This window comes from Carlito syrichta, unplaced genomic scaffold, assembly GCF_000164805.1.
Source record: "Carlito syrichta isolate Samal-C Ts95f unplaced genomic scaffold, Tarsius_syrichta-2.0.1 Scaffold309854, whole genome shotgun sequence".
Lineage (NCBI taxonomy): Eukaryota > Metazoa > Chordata > Mammalia > Primates > Tarsiidae > Carlito > Carlito syrichta.
The window spans coordinates 1,280,825-1,293,576 of NW_007253950.1; the positions used below are offsets into that span (position 1 = coordinate 1,280,825).

The 12,752-nt window shown below is 39.3% G+C and overlaps 1 protein-coding gene across 1 annotated transcript in view; it reads right to left on the reverse strand.

The window, feature by feature from the left end:
• Positions 1-509: 509 nt before the first annotated feature.
• Positions 510-12,752, reverse strand: part of RSPRY1 (ring finger and SPRY domain containing 1) — a 45,857-nt gene continuing 33,614 nt past the window's right edge. The window contains exons 11-15 of the mRNA XM_008068030.2: positions 11,646-11,757; positions 10,143-10,245; positions 9,672-9,824; positions 5,674-5,778; positions 510-2,059 (exon numbers count right to left, since the gene is read on the reverse strand). Of these exons, the coding sequence (XP_008066221.1) occupies positions 1,963-2,059; positions 5,674-5,778; positions 9,672-9,824; positions 10,143-10,245; positions 11,646-11,757 (570 nt within the window). The 3' untranslated portion in view covers positions 510-1,962. The remainder of the gene's footprint in view (positions 2,060-5,673; positions 5,779-9,671; positions 9,825-10,142; positions 10,246-11,645; positions 11,758-12,752) is intronic.

A 12,752-nucleotide genomic window follows, 5' to 3' on the forward strand; every position in this document is an offset into this window, starting at 1 on the left:
CATACTATCTACCCACCTGCTTCCTAGTTCACTAGTTACAGGAGGCTTCCATCAGACCCCGAAATCCACTGAGCTCTCTTCCTCCTTGGTAAGGGCCTTTGCCCATAATGTTGTGCTCACCTAGTTACCCAGTTCTGGAAGCTTGTCCTCATCTCAGTCTCTCTGCCCAGAAATGTCCTAATTCCTCTTTTAAGCTTTATTAATGTTACTTGTGCATGAGCTTTCTACTGACACATCTCCCTTCCCCATCTAAATTAGGTCTCCCTCATTCTTTCTAGGGCCCTATTCTTAGGACCCTATTCTTTTCCTTTAGGGCACTAACAATTTGTTAAACAGATATATTATCTTCTCCCTACTACCAGACTAAGGTCCACAAGCAGATGTTTTGTATACCATATAGGCACAGTGCCCAGCATATATTAATAATAATTTGCTGGATGGATATTATCCTTAAGTATAGTGTTTTGAAACCTTAGCAGTAGGTACCAATGAAAGGTGTGAAATCTTGGTCAAAAAAGGCAACAGATGTTTTATTCTTCAATGCAAATTACTATATTCACCACAAGCTAAAGAAGAGGACATATGTCTATATATATATATTTATATATACGTTGGGATTTATGGAAGACTAAAGACATGGGAAAAAATCCAGCACCCCAACATGTACAGCCAGGAAGGAAATCACCTCTGTAACAGGATAGGTTTCATGAATACAAAAAAGAAAGGGTGGGAAAGGAAGGAAAAAAATGTGCATTGAGTTTAAGACACTGTAAAACTCAGAAGACATATTTACTATTCAAGTATAAACTCTGTAAGGACTTGGCATAAATTGAAAGGCAGCTGCTGAGGTACACCATTATAAAATAAGTTCTATGAATTTACAATTCTACCTTCCAATTTTCTGGGAGAAAAAACCAAACTCTTGAAGGTCTTCACCAGAGACCCTGAGAGGGATTAACACTTTTGATGAAGACACAGTCAACAATTCATGATTGAATTTACTATTTAAAAACATGTATTTATTTAAAACAATAGGAATACGTGTTCTTAGACTGTCCTCTAGAGTTTTTGAGACTATTAGTTCAAGAGTTTCAAAGTATATTACTTCCCCAGACAATACTGATTAAAAAAATTTTTTTAAAACAGGAAACAAAAAACCTGATTTTATGGTGCCTTAAAAATACCCCAAATACCAAATTTTCTCCAGTCTAACATTGCAATTAATTGAAGAATTCCTTCTGCATTGGTAAAACATTTTGTCCTGACAAAATATGGTTACTGAAATTGAATAGAAACACCATGAATGTGAAAATACCACCAATTTTCTGCAGTTAAAAAAACAAACTAGAATGTTCTTTGGAATCACTGAAATATCAAAAAATCTGGGTTTTTTTCTATAGTCTGTGCACCTTCTTTCAGGTTCTCCGTGTTGCTTGTAGTACTGACCTGTGTGATTCTAGTTTTATAGATTCGAGTCTTGCAGTGCAATATCCACGCTTAACACACACCAGTGTCTCTCTGACCAGTAGGAAGTTATGCTTAACCCAGAAACACTGTCATTTACTTCTCCATAACGACTTTCATCCCAAATAAAAGCTTTAGAATATGACACAAAACATCCTGTATTAAACAACCAAATGAACTCAACATGGTGAATTCCGGTGTGGTTTCAGCAATCAGGTGGGCATTGTCTCCTACTTTTATTCATGAAAGTACCACAGGCCTGGCTGCTAGTATTCAGATTTCCTTGGCCTTAAAAAGAATTTCTCAGGGCTGGCAAGTTGGATTAGATTCTAAGAGAACTTTGTCTTTGACAAACTACCATTTTTAGCATAAAGTCTGGCCATGGCTATAAGTTTCAATGTGCGTACAACTGATTGGAGATGGGTTTTTTCTTTGTTTTGCTTTTCAACGTTGGCTGGAATTGAGTAGAAATAAGTCCATGATGCCTCTTCACATGTGTCATGAAATATGAGAAATCTGTCTGACTCTAGTTACTATTTCTTTACGACACAATGGGCAGGTCTCCAGCTGCAAGGCACAATCCATGCACAGGTCACTGAAGAGAAACACATAAAGCCAGTCAAATTAGTGCTTTAAAAGATCAAACTCTACTTGCCAACCAAATATAAAATGTTAACAGGTTTGTTAATTGAAAGGGTAATAATTACATATGACTAAAAAAATGAAGTGAATATATAAATAAAAAATCTTTCTCTCATTTCTGATCCTCAATCTTCTTGACACAAGTAAAAAGTTCATGTGCGTTCTTCCAGAAAGTCTATATGTAAACAGCATATACACACAGATACGTATATGTATGTAGGCAGGATACAATGCTATTTCTTCACCCCATTATTTATTGTAGAGGTGAGGTCTCTCCAAGTTGCCCAGGTTGGTCTTGAACCCATGGGCTCAGGCAGTTCACCCATTATCATTTACCAAATAGTCTATCTTTTGCCATAGATTTGATGCATGACTTTATCATATGTTAAATTTTCATTTTTAGTTCTATTTCTGGGCTTTCTATTCTGTTCCATTGTTCTGTCACTCTTGTCATCCAGTAATGGGACCAAACTATTATATTTATTTTATTTTATTTTTTTTTTTTGAGTTGGAGTCTCACTCAGTTGCCCAGACTGGAGTGCAGTGGCTGCTTCCGGCCACTGCAGCCTCGACCTGCTGGGCTCCGGCGATCCTTCCGCCTCAGCCTTCCGAGTAGCCGGAATTACAGGCGCGCCCTACCACGCCCGCCTGATTTTTTGATTTATTGTAGAGACGAGGTCTCACTGCCCAGGCAGGTCTCGAACCCGCGGGCTCAGGCAATCCACTCACCTCAGCCTCCCAAAGGCACGGGATTACAGGCTGAGCCACCGAGCCCGGCTTATTATATTTATTTTAATATTTTTTAAGTTGTGGTAGGGTTGTTATTAAAATTTTGTTTATTGTAGAGATGAGGTCTCGCCAAGATGCCCAGGTTGGTCTCGAACCCATGGGCTCAGGCAATCCACTCATCTCAGCCTCCCAAAGTGAGGCTGAGCACTGAGCAGCAAATAAAATAAAATAATAATGTTATGATTAAAAATAAAAACTGTTATTTTTCAAAATTTTCTAGGCTTACACCTTTAAATTAGAATGTTTAGTTCTGGCAGAGGGGACGTTTGTCCTTTTTATATGGGCCAAATTAAACTTAGGGAAAATTGTCACCTTTATAATACTGAAAGGTCTTCCCATAGAATAACAGACTCATGTATCCACGTCTTATACATTTCTTTGTAGTTTAAAAGTTTTCTTCATATAGGCTTCGTGTATTTCTTGTTATATAGTCTTAGATAGCTTTTTTTTTTTAAGCCATTATAAAAGGGATCTTCAATTATGTGACTATTTGGCTGCTATTTATACATATAGCTAGACGAGCTACTGGTTTTTGTGCATTTTGTAAGTCACAGTGGTGACAGCAGCAGGCATCCTTGTCCCCATCATCTCTTGGAATGCTCCCTGTGTGTTAGCATTAAAAAGCTGCCAGCCTTTGGTTGAGATATATCTATGTTTTTTACATTGTTAAGGAAGTATCTATCCATTCTTCTTTTACACAGTTTTCTTCCTTCCACCCATTTCTGTCTTGTAGTATTTCATCCATTCATTAAGGAATGAATACTAATTTTAACAAATGCTTCCTCAGCATTTTGAAGAAAGTGAAAATTGCCCTTCTCTTGCTCTTGGCCTATTTGAATAAATTACATTAATAGATTTCCCATATTGTACCATCATTACATTCCTGAGATAAGCCCCTTTTAGTTGCATTGCTAGGTCCTGTTTGCTAATATTTTATTTAGGATTCTTATATTTATTAGTAAAAAAGTGGTGTTTTCTTTTTGTGTGTGGGTTATTAGCTTTTGGTGTGATTACCAATCAGGCTGTGTAAAAATAATACACCGGGCTCAGTGGCTCGGTGCGGTAATCCCAGCAACTTTGGGAGGTTAAGGTGAGTGGACTGCCTGAGCCCATGGGTTCGAGACCAACTTGGAGAGACTTTGTCTCTTCAACAAATAAAAAATTAGCTGAGTGTGGTAGCGCACGCTTGTAGTTCCAGCTACTTGGAAGGCTGAGGCAGGAGGATTGCCAGAGCCCAGCAGGTCGACGGTAGGGTGGCCGTGAGTGTGCCATTGCCCTCCAGCCTGGGCGATGGAGTGAGACTCCAACTCAAAAAATAATAATAATAATATTATGGTTTTCCTATTTTCTTTATGGTACAGAGAAGTTTAAATAGAATTGGGCTACCTGTTCCCTGAAAGAATTCACATGTAAAGCTATCTGAGCTTAGTCCTTTTGGGAGGCGGAGGTGGGAGGATTACTTGAGGAGTTCAACCAGCCTGGGTAACCTCGTTTCTACAAAAAATTTTAAAAATTAGCTGGGTTGGGTGTCATGCACCTGCAGTCCAAGCTATTCTGGAGGCTGAGGCGGAAGGACCCTATCGAGGCTGCTGTGAGCTATGACCATGCCACTGCACTCCAGCTTGGGCAACACAGTGAGACCTGAACTTAAAAAAAAGTTTTATATTCAGCCTTCATTAATACGCCTTTATTGTGTGCAAAGCCACAGGGAAGGGCCCAAGAGCTCAAAGGTGATTAAGACCAGGTCCCGCTATTGGGGAATCTTAACATTCTTATAGAAAAGGACATCAGGCTATCCAACCTATATGAGGCCCTGTTAACTAAAATCTTCAAATATGCTCAAACTGAGAAATTCTGAGCAGAATTAACAGGGAGGACTAATTACAGCTGGAATCACTGTGCCTTTCTTTCAGAAGCAAGACTGTATAGCTAAAGGAGAAATGAGATACATGACACGCACTTCCCTTAGCAACTAATTAGGTAACCCATTTCAAAAGATAATAAGCATATAGAGTCAGAGTCAGGGGCCCAGGCTGAGTCACTCCTGGGGATGACAAACTGGGTCCATCACTCCAGGTTCTGGACCCATGTGGAACAAGGTGGCTAAAGCTATGTCAAAAATTAGAGCAAAGCAGTGTATGGGATGTGATGAATTATAGGCAGTTGGACTGTAACATCAGTATGGGTGTTGCTCATATACAGTCAGCACACGTGGACTGGCCAGGACTGCCACACTGTTCGACTGCTCTTCCCCTTTCTGCACTTAGTTGGGATGGCCCTCTTGGGGACCATCTTGCTTGCTGCTCTTGCTGATGGTTAGCACTCTGTTCTGTAGGAGCCAGGCTGCCCTGTGAGCTCATCTCATACAACTAAAATTTAGTTAGCTGGCATGGAGGCTGCTGCCGTCTCAATGGTTGACTGTACCTAAGAAGTAAATGAAGAAGTTCTAAAACTAAAAGAGATGCCCCAAGGGGTTCATAAATAGCATTAAACCTGTTACATTTTGTGAAGCCAAAATTATACCAAAAATAGGGTACTGAGTAAACAAAATAAAAAACACAGGCCTTCCTTATCAAGCAGCTTCTTCTATTTCAGGTACTTTCTGGAAGACAGAAACTACTTGGCAAACTCTAATTCTTCTTTCAGACCACTTTGAATAAAATAAACCTTGATGAACAGCTAGGAACTAGTAACACTCTAAAAGCAATTCAAGAACAGGATGAAACTTTGCCTAATATAATGTAAAAAAGAGGGAAAAAACCAAACAAATCCTCTTACCTGTGTCCACATGGCTTCAGTTGTGTGTCTGCTACCTCATCACAACAAAGGGAGCAGCAGTTTTCTCGGATACTGACTTGCTTCAACAGAGCAAGACGTCTGTGCCTGAGTAGAAAAAGCAGTTTGAAACTCTTTTTGTCAACAAGTAAATGGGGAATGTTAGCAGTGATGCATATGAAATGCCTTGAAAATGCCCTGCACATGTGAGATATATTCCTTAAGCTTTGTTCAGTAAAGTTTTCACATTCAATATCTCATTTCAAACTCACAATGATTTTCTGAAGTAGGAAATGAAGGTGGCATGGCCACTCCTATTTTACAAACAAAGAAATTAAAGTTCAAGAAAATGATCTACATAAGGTAAACAGAGCCAGGAATCAAATTCAAATCCTTTGGTTCTAAGTCCAGTGCTCTTGATTTTACTGCAAATTTCAACCTTTAAAGTCACATATCTCTATGAGTTGGATGAAAAGCATGGAGCCTTGCCCAAGAAAAACACACATGTGCAAGTTTTTATACAATTTTAAGGGGTTTATGACCGTTCATCATAGGCTCTCTATAAGTCCAGACACCTCAGGTTAGAACCCTTCAGCAATAAAATGGAAACAGACAGGCAGAACTGCTCTGCTGAAGGTACAACCCCAATGGATGGGCAAGAGAAACAAAGCAGTCATTCAATTCACTGGGCTTATTGTGGACCAAGCCCAGAAGATTCAACATCGAACAGAGGACTAAAAGTGTCCCTGTCTACAGAGAGCTTATACTCCAGTGGGGGAAGACAGAAACAAACAAGATAGGTAAAATATACAGAATTAAAAAAAAAAAAAAATAGAGCCTGTTGCTCAGGCTCATCTCAAACTCCTGTACTGAAGCAATCCTCTATTTCGGCCTCCCAGAGTGCTGGGATTATAGGCGTGAGCTGCCGTGCCCAGTCAATATACAGAATGTTACATGCTGAGGAATATTATGAAGAAAAAATAAAGGAGGAAGAAGGACAAGGAGGAGTCTGTGCATAAGTTATAATTTTAAATATGGTGGCCAGAGAAGATCTCATTAAAGTGATACTTACTGAAAGACAGGGAGTGAGGGAGTGAGCCTTGTGGATGTCTGGAAAGACTGCCCTAGCTAGGTAGCAGGAACAGCAAGGAGGCCAGGATGGCTGAAGGAGCATGAGCAATGGAGAGGGCAGAAGATAAGGTCAGAAACATCATGTGGAGAAAGGAGGGGACAAATTGTGTAGGGCCTGATAGGTCACTGTATGGGTTTAGGCTTCTCCCTTAATGAAATGGGAAACCACTGGAGCTTTTGATAAGAGAAGTGCATGAATTGACTTATGCTGTAATAAAATCATTCTGGAAACTGTGTTGAATAGACTGCAGGGGGTCAAGTTAGGAACAGGGAGACTATTTAGAGGGCAGGACAAAAATAATACAGGTGGGAAATGGTGGAGGCTTGGACCATGGTGGCAGCAGTGAGGGTGATAAGAAATAGTTGGTTTGGGGATATATACTGAAGGCACTGCCCATAGGACTTGCTGAGGGATGGATGTGGGAACGGCAGAATGTAAGGTGTCAAAGATACTTTAGGATTATAGCCAGGGAAACTGGAATAGCAAAGGGGCTATTAGCAGAGGTGAGAGAAGGTTAGGAGAAGCAGTGGTTGTGAGTGGATGACTTGTAGCTGAGAGGTGGGTCTATGGCACTTCATGGTACTATTCTTTTTTTATTTTGTATGTATTTGAAATTTTCCACACACACAAAAAAAAGGTTAAGGGGAGAAAAAGTGAATGGAAAGAGAAGTAGAGAAAGAGAGTATATACAATACAGAACAACTTACAAAATCCCATGTAAGTAGTAATAGGGCCATGATCTCCTATCCTGAAGCCAGAAAGGAATGCTACTTCAATGAGTATACAAGTATCACTGAATGTAAGTTTTTGGAATACAGGCTGAAAATATGGATGGCATAGTAAATGGTGTTAGGCAAGTTCATACTCAATGCCACAATTTGTAATTAAGTGCAACTAGAAAGTTAAGGGGAGCAAGATGCTAGTAGAAGGTTGACATTAAGGTGGCCAGTTAGGCTCCTGATAACTCCTATCTTGTTGTCACTGTCAGAGAAGACAGTCTAGAGACAGTACAGAATTGACCTCACTTGAAATTCTATTCTTTTTCTTTTTTCTTTTGAGTCAGAGTCTCACTCTGCACTCCAGAGTGGAGTGCAGTGGCATGATCATGGCCACTACAGCCTTGACCTCCTGGGCTTAGGTGATCCTTCTGCTTCAGCTTTCCAAGTAGCTGGAACCACAGGCATGCACCACCATGCCTGGCTAATTTTTTAATTTATTGTAGAGACAAGGTCTCGCCAAGTTGCCCAGGCTGGTCTCAAACCCCTGGGCTCAGGCAATCCTCTTGCTTCTGCCTCCCAAAGTTCTGGGATTAAAGGTATGAGCCACCGCACCTGGCCCTGTTCTTTTTCAAGACAGAATGAACTTTGGGTGCCAAATTTATATATTTGGTCACCAAGAGAGTCTGCATAAACTGTCCATAAAAGGACTTTCTGACAGCTGATCCCATTGTCATCTGAATTTTTGAAAGGTTAATTTTGCAGGAGTGGTTAACTAATGCTGAAGCAGTGTTAACTAAGGCGTCTCCAGGGGAATCTTATATAGATCAATTGTGCCTTTCAGGGTATATGTAAGAAGACAGAATTATTTGTGGGCCTCATCCAAGGAAAAGGCAGGCTAGATAAAAAGAAATGGGGTATGACAGATAAGACAGAAGTGTCATCTCAGACTTTTATCAAGACGAATTTAAAGTTCAGAATCTCTGTCAGGCACCAAGACAAACTGAATGGAAGTTCTAGGAACGAAACTTGAATCCGTGATTTGGGACGTAAACGGCTCTTATGTTTCTGGGATATTACTGAGGCTCTGCTGCTGCAGACAATGTTGTCATCACTGTGACATTTTCTAGTTCATCTGGGAACTGTTGAACCACTGAGAGAGTGAGTCCAGGGTGAAGCACAGCTCTAAGGGCTCCTTGCAGACCTGCTTTTAAAAGCCAAAACAGGAGCTAGGATTCATTATGTTATAGATCCTTCGGTGAAATAACGGTCTGACCCTAGTTACGCCGTGGCCAGTATGGTCTCCTTGACTGCTGAGAAGACTCTTACTGACATGAGACATGTGGCATTAATAACAGAAGTATACTTTCTCTAGAAGGCCCAGGCAGCTGCCCCATTAAAAAACGATAAGCTTTGGCTCACATCATGAAACAAGATTCAACTTGAAGTAATTACCAGAAAGCAGCTGGAGTCTTTCCCCAGCTTAAAAAACCTACTCCATTCACCTTGCAAGGAAGAAAAGCAGGCATTCATACGATAAGACAATTAATGCTAATCACAGTTTTTGTTAAGGGCTATGAAATTTTATCCAAGATGGCATTAACTGTCCTAATAGTTACAGAACAGTGTTGGCATATTTGCCATGCAGCTAAAACTCAACAAGAGGTCTATTTCAATAAATCCAAATCTGTTAAAAGATGTATTTGATTTCCTAATATTTAGAATTTGTACACTGACATTAAAGTGAAGTTAGTTTTGTAGGTCTATGTGTGAATGTGTTATATTTTTCTAATTTTTTGTACCAATGTTATTTGGCTCAGTAAAAGAACTTGGAAGCATTCCTTCTTTCTTTCTGGGTTCTGTAACATTTTAAATAAGGTTATCTGTTACTTAAAGATTTAGTAAAGATCTCCTGTGAAAGCAGTTGATGATGGATCTTGTGCTTTTTGGAGACATAGCTCTTAATTTTATAATAATGATTGGTTTGTATATATCTCTTCTGGGATAGTCATTTATATTTCCCAGAAAGTCATCCATTTTACTCAAGTTTTCAAAATTATTTGTTAAAAGTTGAAAAAAGTCTATTATAAATTGCTTTAATTTTTCATGAGATACGTGTGAAAGTCTGGAGATAGCCTGGGTAGATTCCTTACCTTGGCAAAATGATTTTTTCTTCAGCTGTCAGGAAGGCGTAGTCATTAAAAGTGCTAAATTTCATAGAGGGTGGGTATTTGAATGGTTTTGCTCCAAAATTGAACTCACATTGTTGATATGACATAAAACTAGCTGCAGCAAAAAATCCAGATCTACAAATAAAAATCAGCACAGGGGTCAATAGAATTTATACAAAACAAAGTATAGTTCATACACAGAGTGGTTTTCAGAAAATCAGGATGGATCAGTCCCAACCTAACAGAAAGAAAGGGTGACAGAACCAGAGAATATCCTTGCCCTTGTCTTCCTATCTTAAATTTAGGGACAGTTTTAGGTCCAATCAAATGGGTCCCCAATTACTTGAAATAAATCAATTTCCCATCACAACTGCCTATATAAACAAAGACTTTTTTTCTTGGAGAAAGTGCATTCCATACATCTCAAATTTTTGACTAAGAAGAACTACTTACACAGTAGATGAAAAGACTTGCTTCTCAGGAGGCAGCTGGTTGCCATTTAAAAAGAAGATCATTTGCTTTTCATTCAAGTCTAACAGAAATCCTACTGTGTCTCCTAGAGGATAAAGTGAAACACTGTTAAGATAATGATGTATACTCCCAGGATTTTGCTAAGTGTCTCAAGTGTTTCAACAGCACTGTATTAAGTCTGCATCTTTAGTTATGTATTCAACATGTTTATTATCCTTGTTTCTGCTGCAATTGATCTGACTCTTACATACCAATATTTTAATGTACCATTAAGAAAAAAATGCTGTCAACTAAACTATGACAAGCCATCAATTGTAAGATGCGTCCTAGTTTCAAAGATGTTAAAATGTGAAAAAATAAATGTGCATTCTGGGCTCAAGAAATATCAAAATCATTTGCTTATTTGCCTCTCTGGTGAGATTTATACTTTCTAGACAGCTTCTGAAACAGTGCCTCTATCTTGCTCTGTTAACTGAAGAAGTTTCACATTCGTTCAAGAACCTGCAAGCCATTAAATTGAGTGTTCCTGTTGGCTTCTCAGATTTTTTTCCTTTTCCATACTATCAATTTAATCAGGTGGAGCTTCCCCATATGAAGATGGTTAAATTCCTGCTTTTCAAACACACTTTATATTCAAAATGCTGATTGGGGTAGGCAGACAAGAGAGGGATGCTTGGAGAAAATCTGGGCTGTATCCTCTATCCAGCTTTGATGCTGGGAATAGAATCCTTCCAGGGATTCCATCCCCTGCCATATGACCCTACTTCCTCAGAGCATAGTCACTGAATTGTATTTATCCCATTGCCATCTTGTCCCTGAAAATACCATTTTAGTGGCATTCTAATTCCAGTGTTCCCAATATCTCCATGACTGCTTTGATTAAAAACACAGACACAGTTGGGAGCAGCGGCTCGTACCTATAATCCTAGCACTTTGGGAGGCAGAGGCAAGAGGATTACCTGAGCTCAGGGGTTCGAGACCAGCCTGAGCAACACGGTGAGACCTCATTTCTACAATAAATAAAAGAAAATTAGCCAGGCATGGTGGCACAAGCCTGTGGTTCCAGCTACTTGGAAGGCTGAGGTGGAAGGATCACCTGAACCCAGCAGGTCAAGGCTGCAATGGCTATGAGCGTGCCACTGCACTTCAGCCTGAGTGAGAATGAGACTCCAACTCAAAAAACAAAAACAAAACAAAAAACTCCACAGAGTCAACAAGGGAACTAGAAATCATATTACTCTAAAGAGTATCATTTTCATACTAATTTAGGAATTTTATGTTCTGAAGTGTTGCTGCTACAGGAAGAACTCCACTTAGAGGTAAATTTATCAGGGGAATGCCATTCATATCTATATGGCAGTTTTATAAAAGCTAATATCCCTTTTCACATGTAATCTTCTTCCATCAAGACATTTTAAGGCCTAACATAATAAGTGCCCCATAATAACCAGATGTCTTAACTTCAAGATGAAGAAGAACAAATACCTTCTTTCCAGCACGGGTGTAGGTGAGGCTTACTTCTGGCGTTGTACCAAATCAGTTGCCGGCAGCCATCATATGCACAGGAATATTCATCGTCCCCAATGCCATAGCCTTCCTGGAGAGAGACAAGACCCAAAAGATTAGCAAGGCTCTGCTTGACCTGACCTGGGAAGAGAAAGTATGTCTTTTATAACTATTAAGCTAGTGGCTAGAATTCTAAGCTTTTAAATAAAAAGAGAGGTAATGGCTTTTAGAAGTTAACTAAAATTATGACCTAGAGGCCTGGTTTCAAGTAAACAGATAATGACTTCATCAACAAATAATTATTTGTCAAGTGCCTCCTTTGTTCCAGGCATTTTCACATTTGTTAGTTCATCTAATTCTCACTAACTACCATGAGGTTGGTAGCATTATACTCCATTTTAAAAGGAAACAAAGACTCAGAGAGGTCAACCAGCTTGCCCTAGGACACATTACTAAAAGAAGCAGCATGAGACTTGGACCTAAATTCCTCTGACCCGAAGATCAGTACAATTGTATATCAGTACAAGATCAGACCAGGCAAACACCATTCTTGCATGTAGCAGACTTCAAAACACCCACACACTCAGATATTTCAAAACGAGAAAGAAAGGTTACAGGGGATAATCAGTTGAAAGCTATTCTGAAACCAGCTCAAGTTGAACATCATACAGGTCCTTGGCAGTCTCTTCTTTTATTACTGCCTTTCAATTATTCACAGAATTATTAAAATAAAAGGGTAGGTGGGATCTTAAGAAATTATTGTGAGTGCTTATAAAAAATAGAAGCTGCATGCAAATCAGACAATTGTTATATTTAAGGATCAATGTAAAAAGTTTTGGTGGAGAAAAAGATTGAAAATGTGGGCCAAATCCAAGTAAGATCTCAGGTCTTGATGGCCTGCTTATTCTACGGGGTAAGTAATGTATTGATGAGACAGGTTAGGAAAAAAAGTTCTGATGAGCTCCTCAACTTCAATGCACTGAATTCTTGGACTACGATATACTGAATTTGGATGAATGCTTTCCAAAGTGACTCTTCTAAAATAGCCTTTGATATGCACTATTCAGACTATTCAAGAGTTAAATT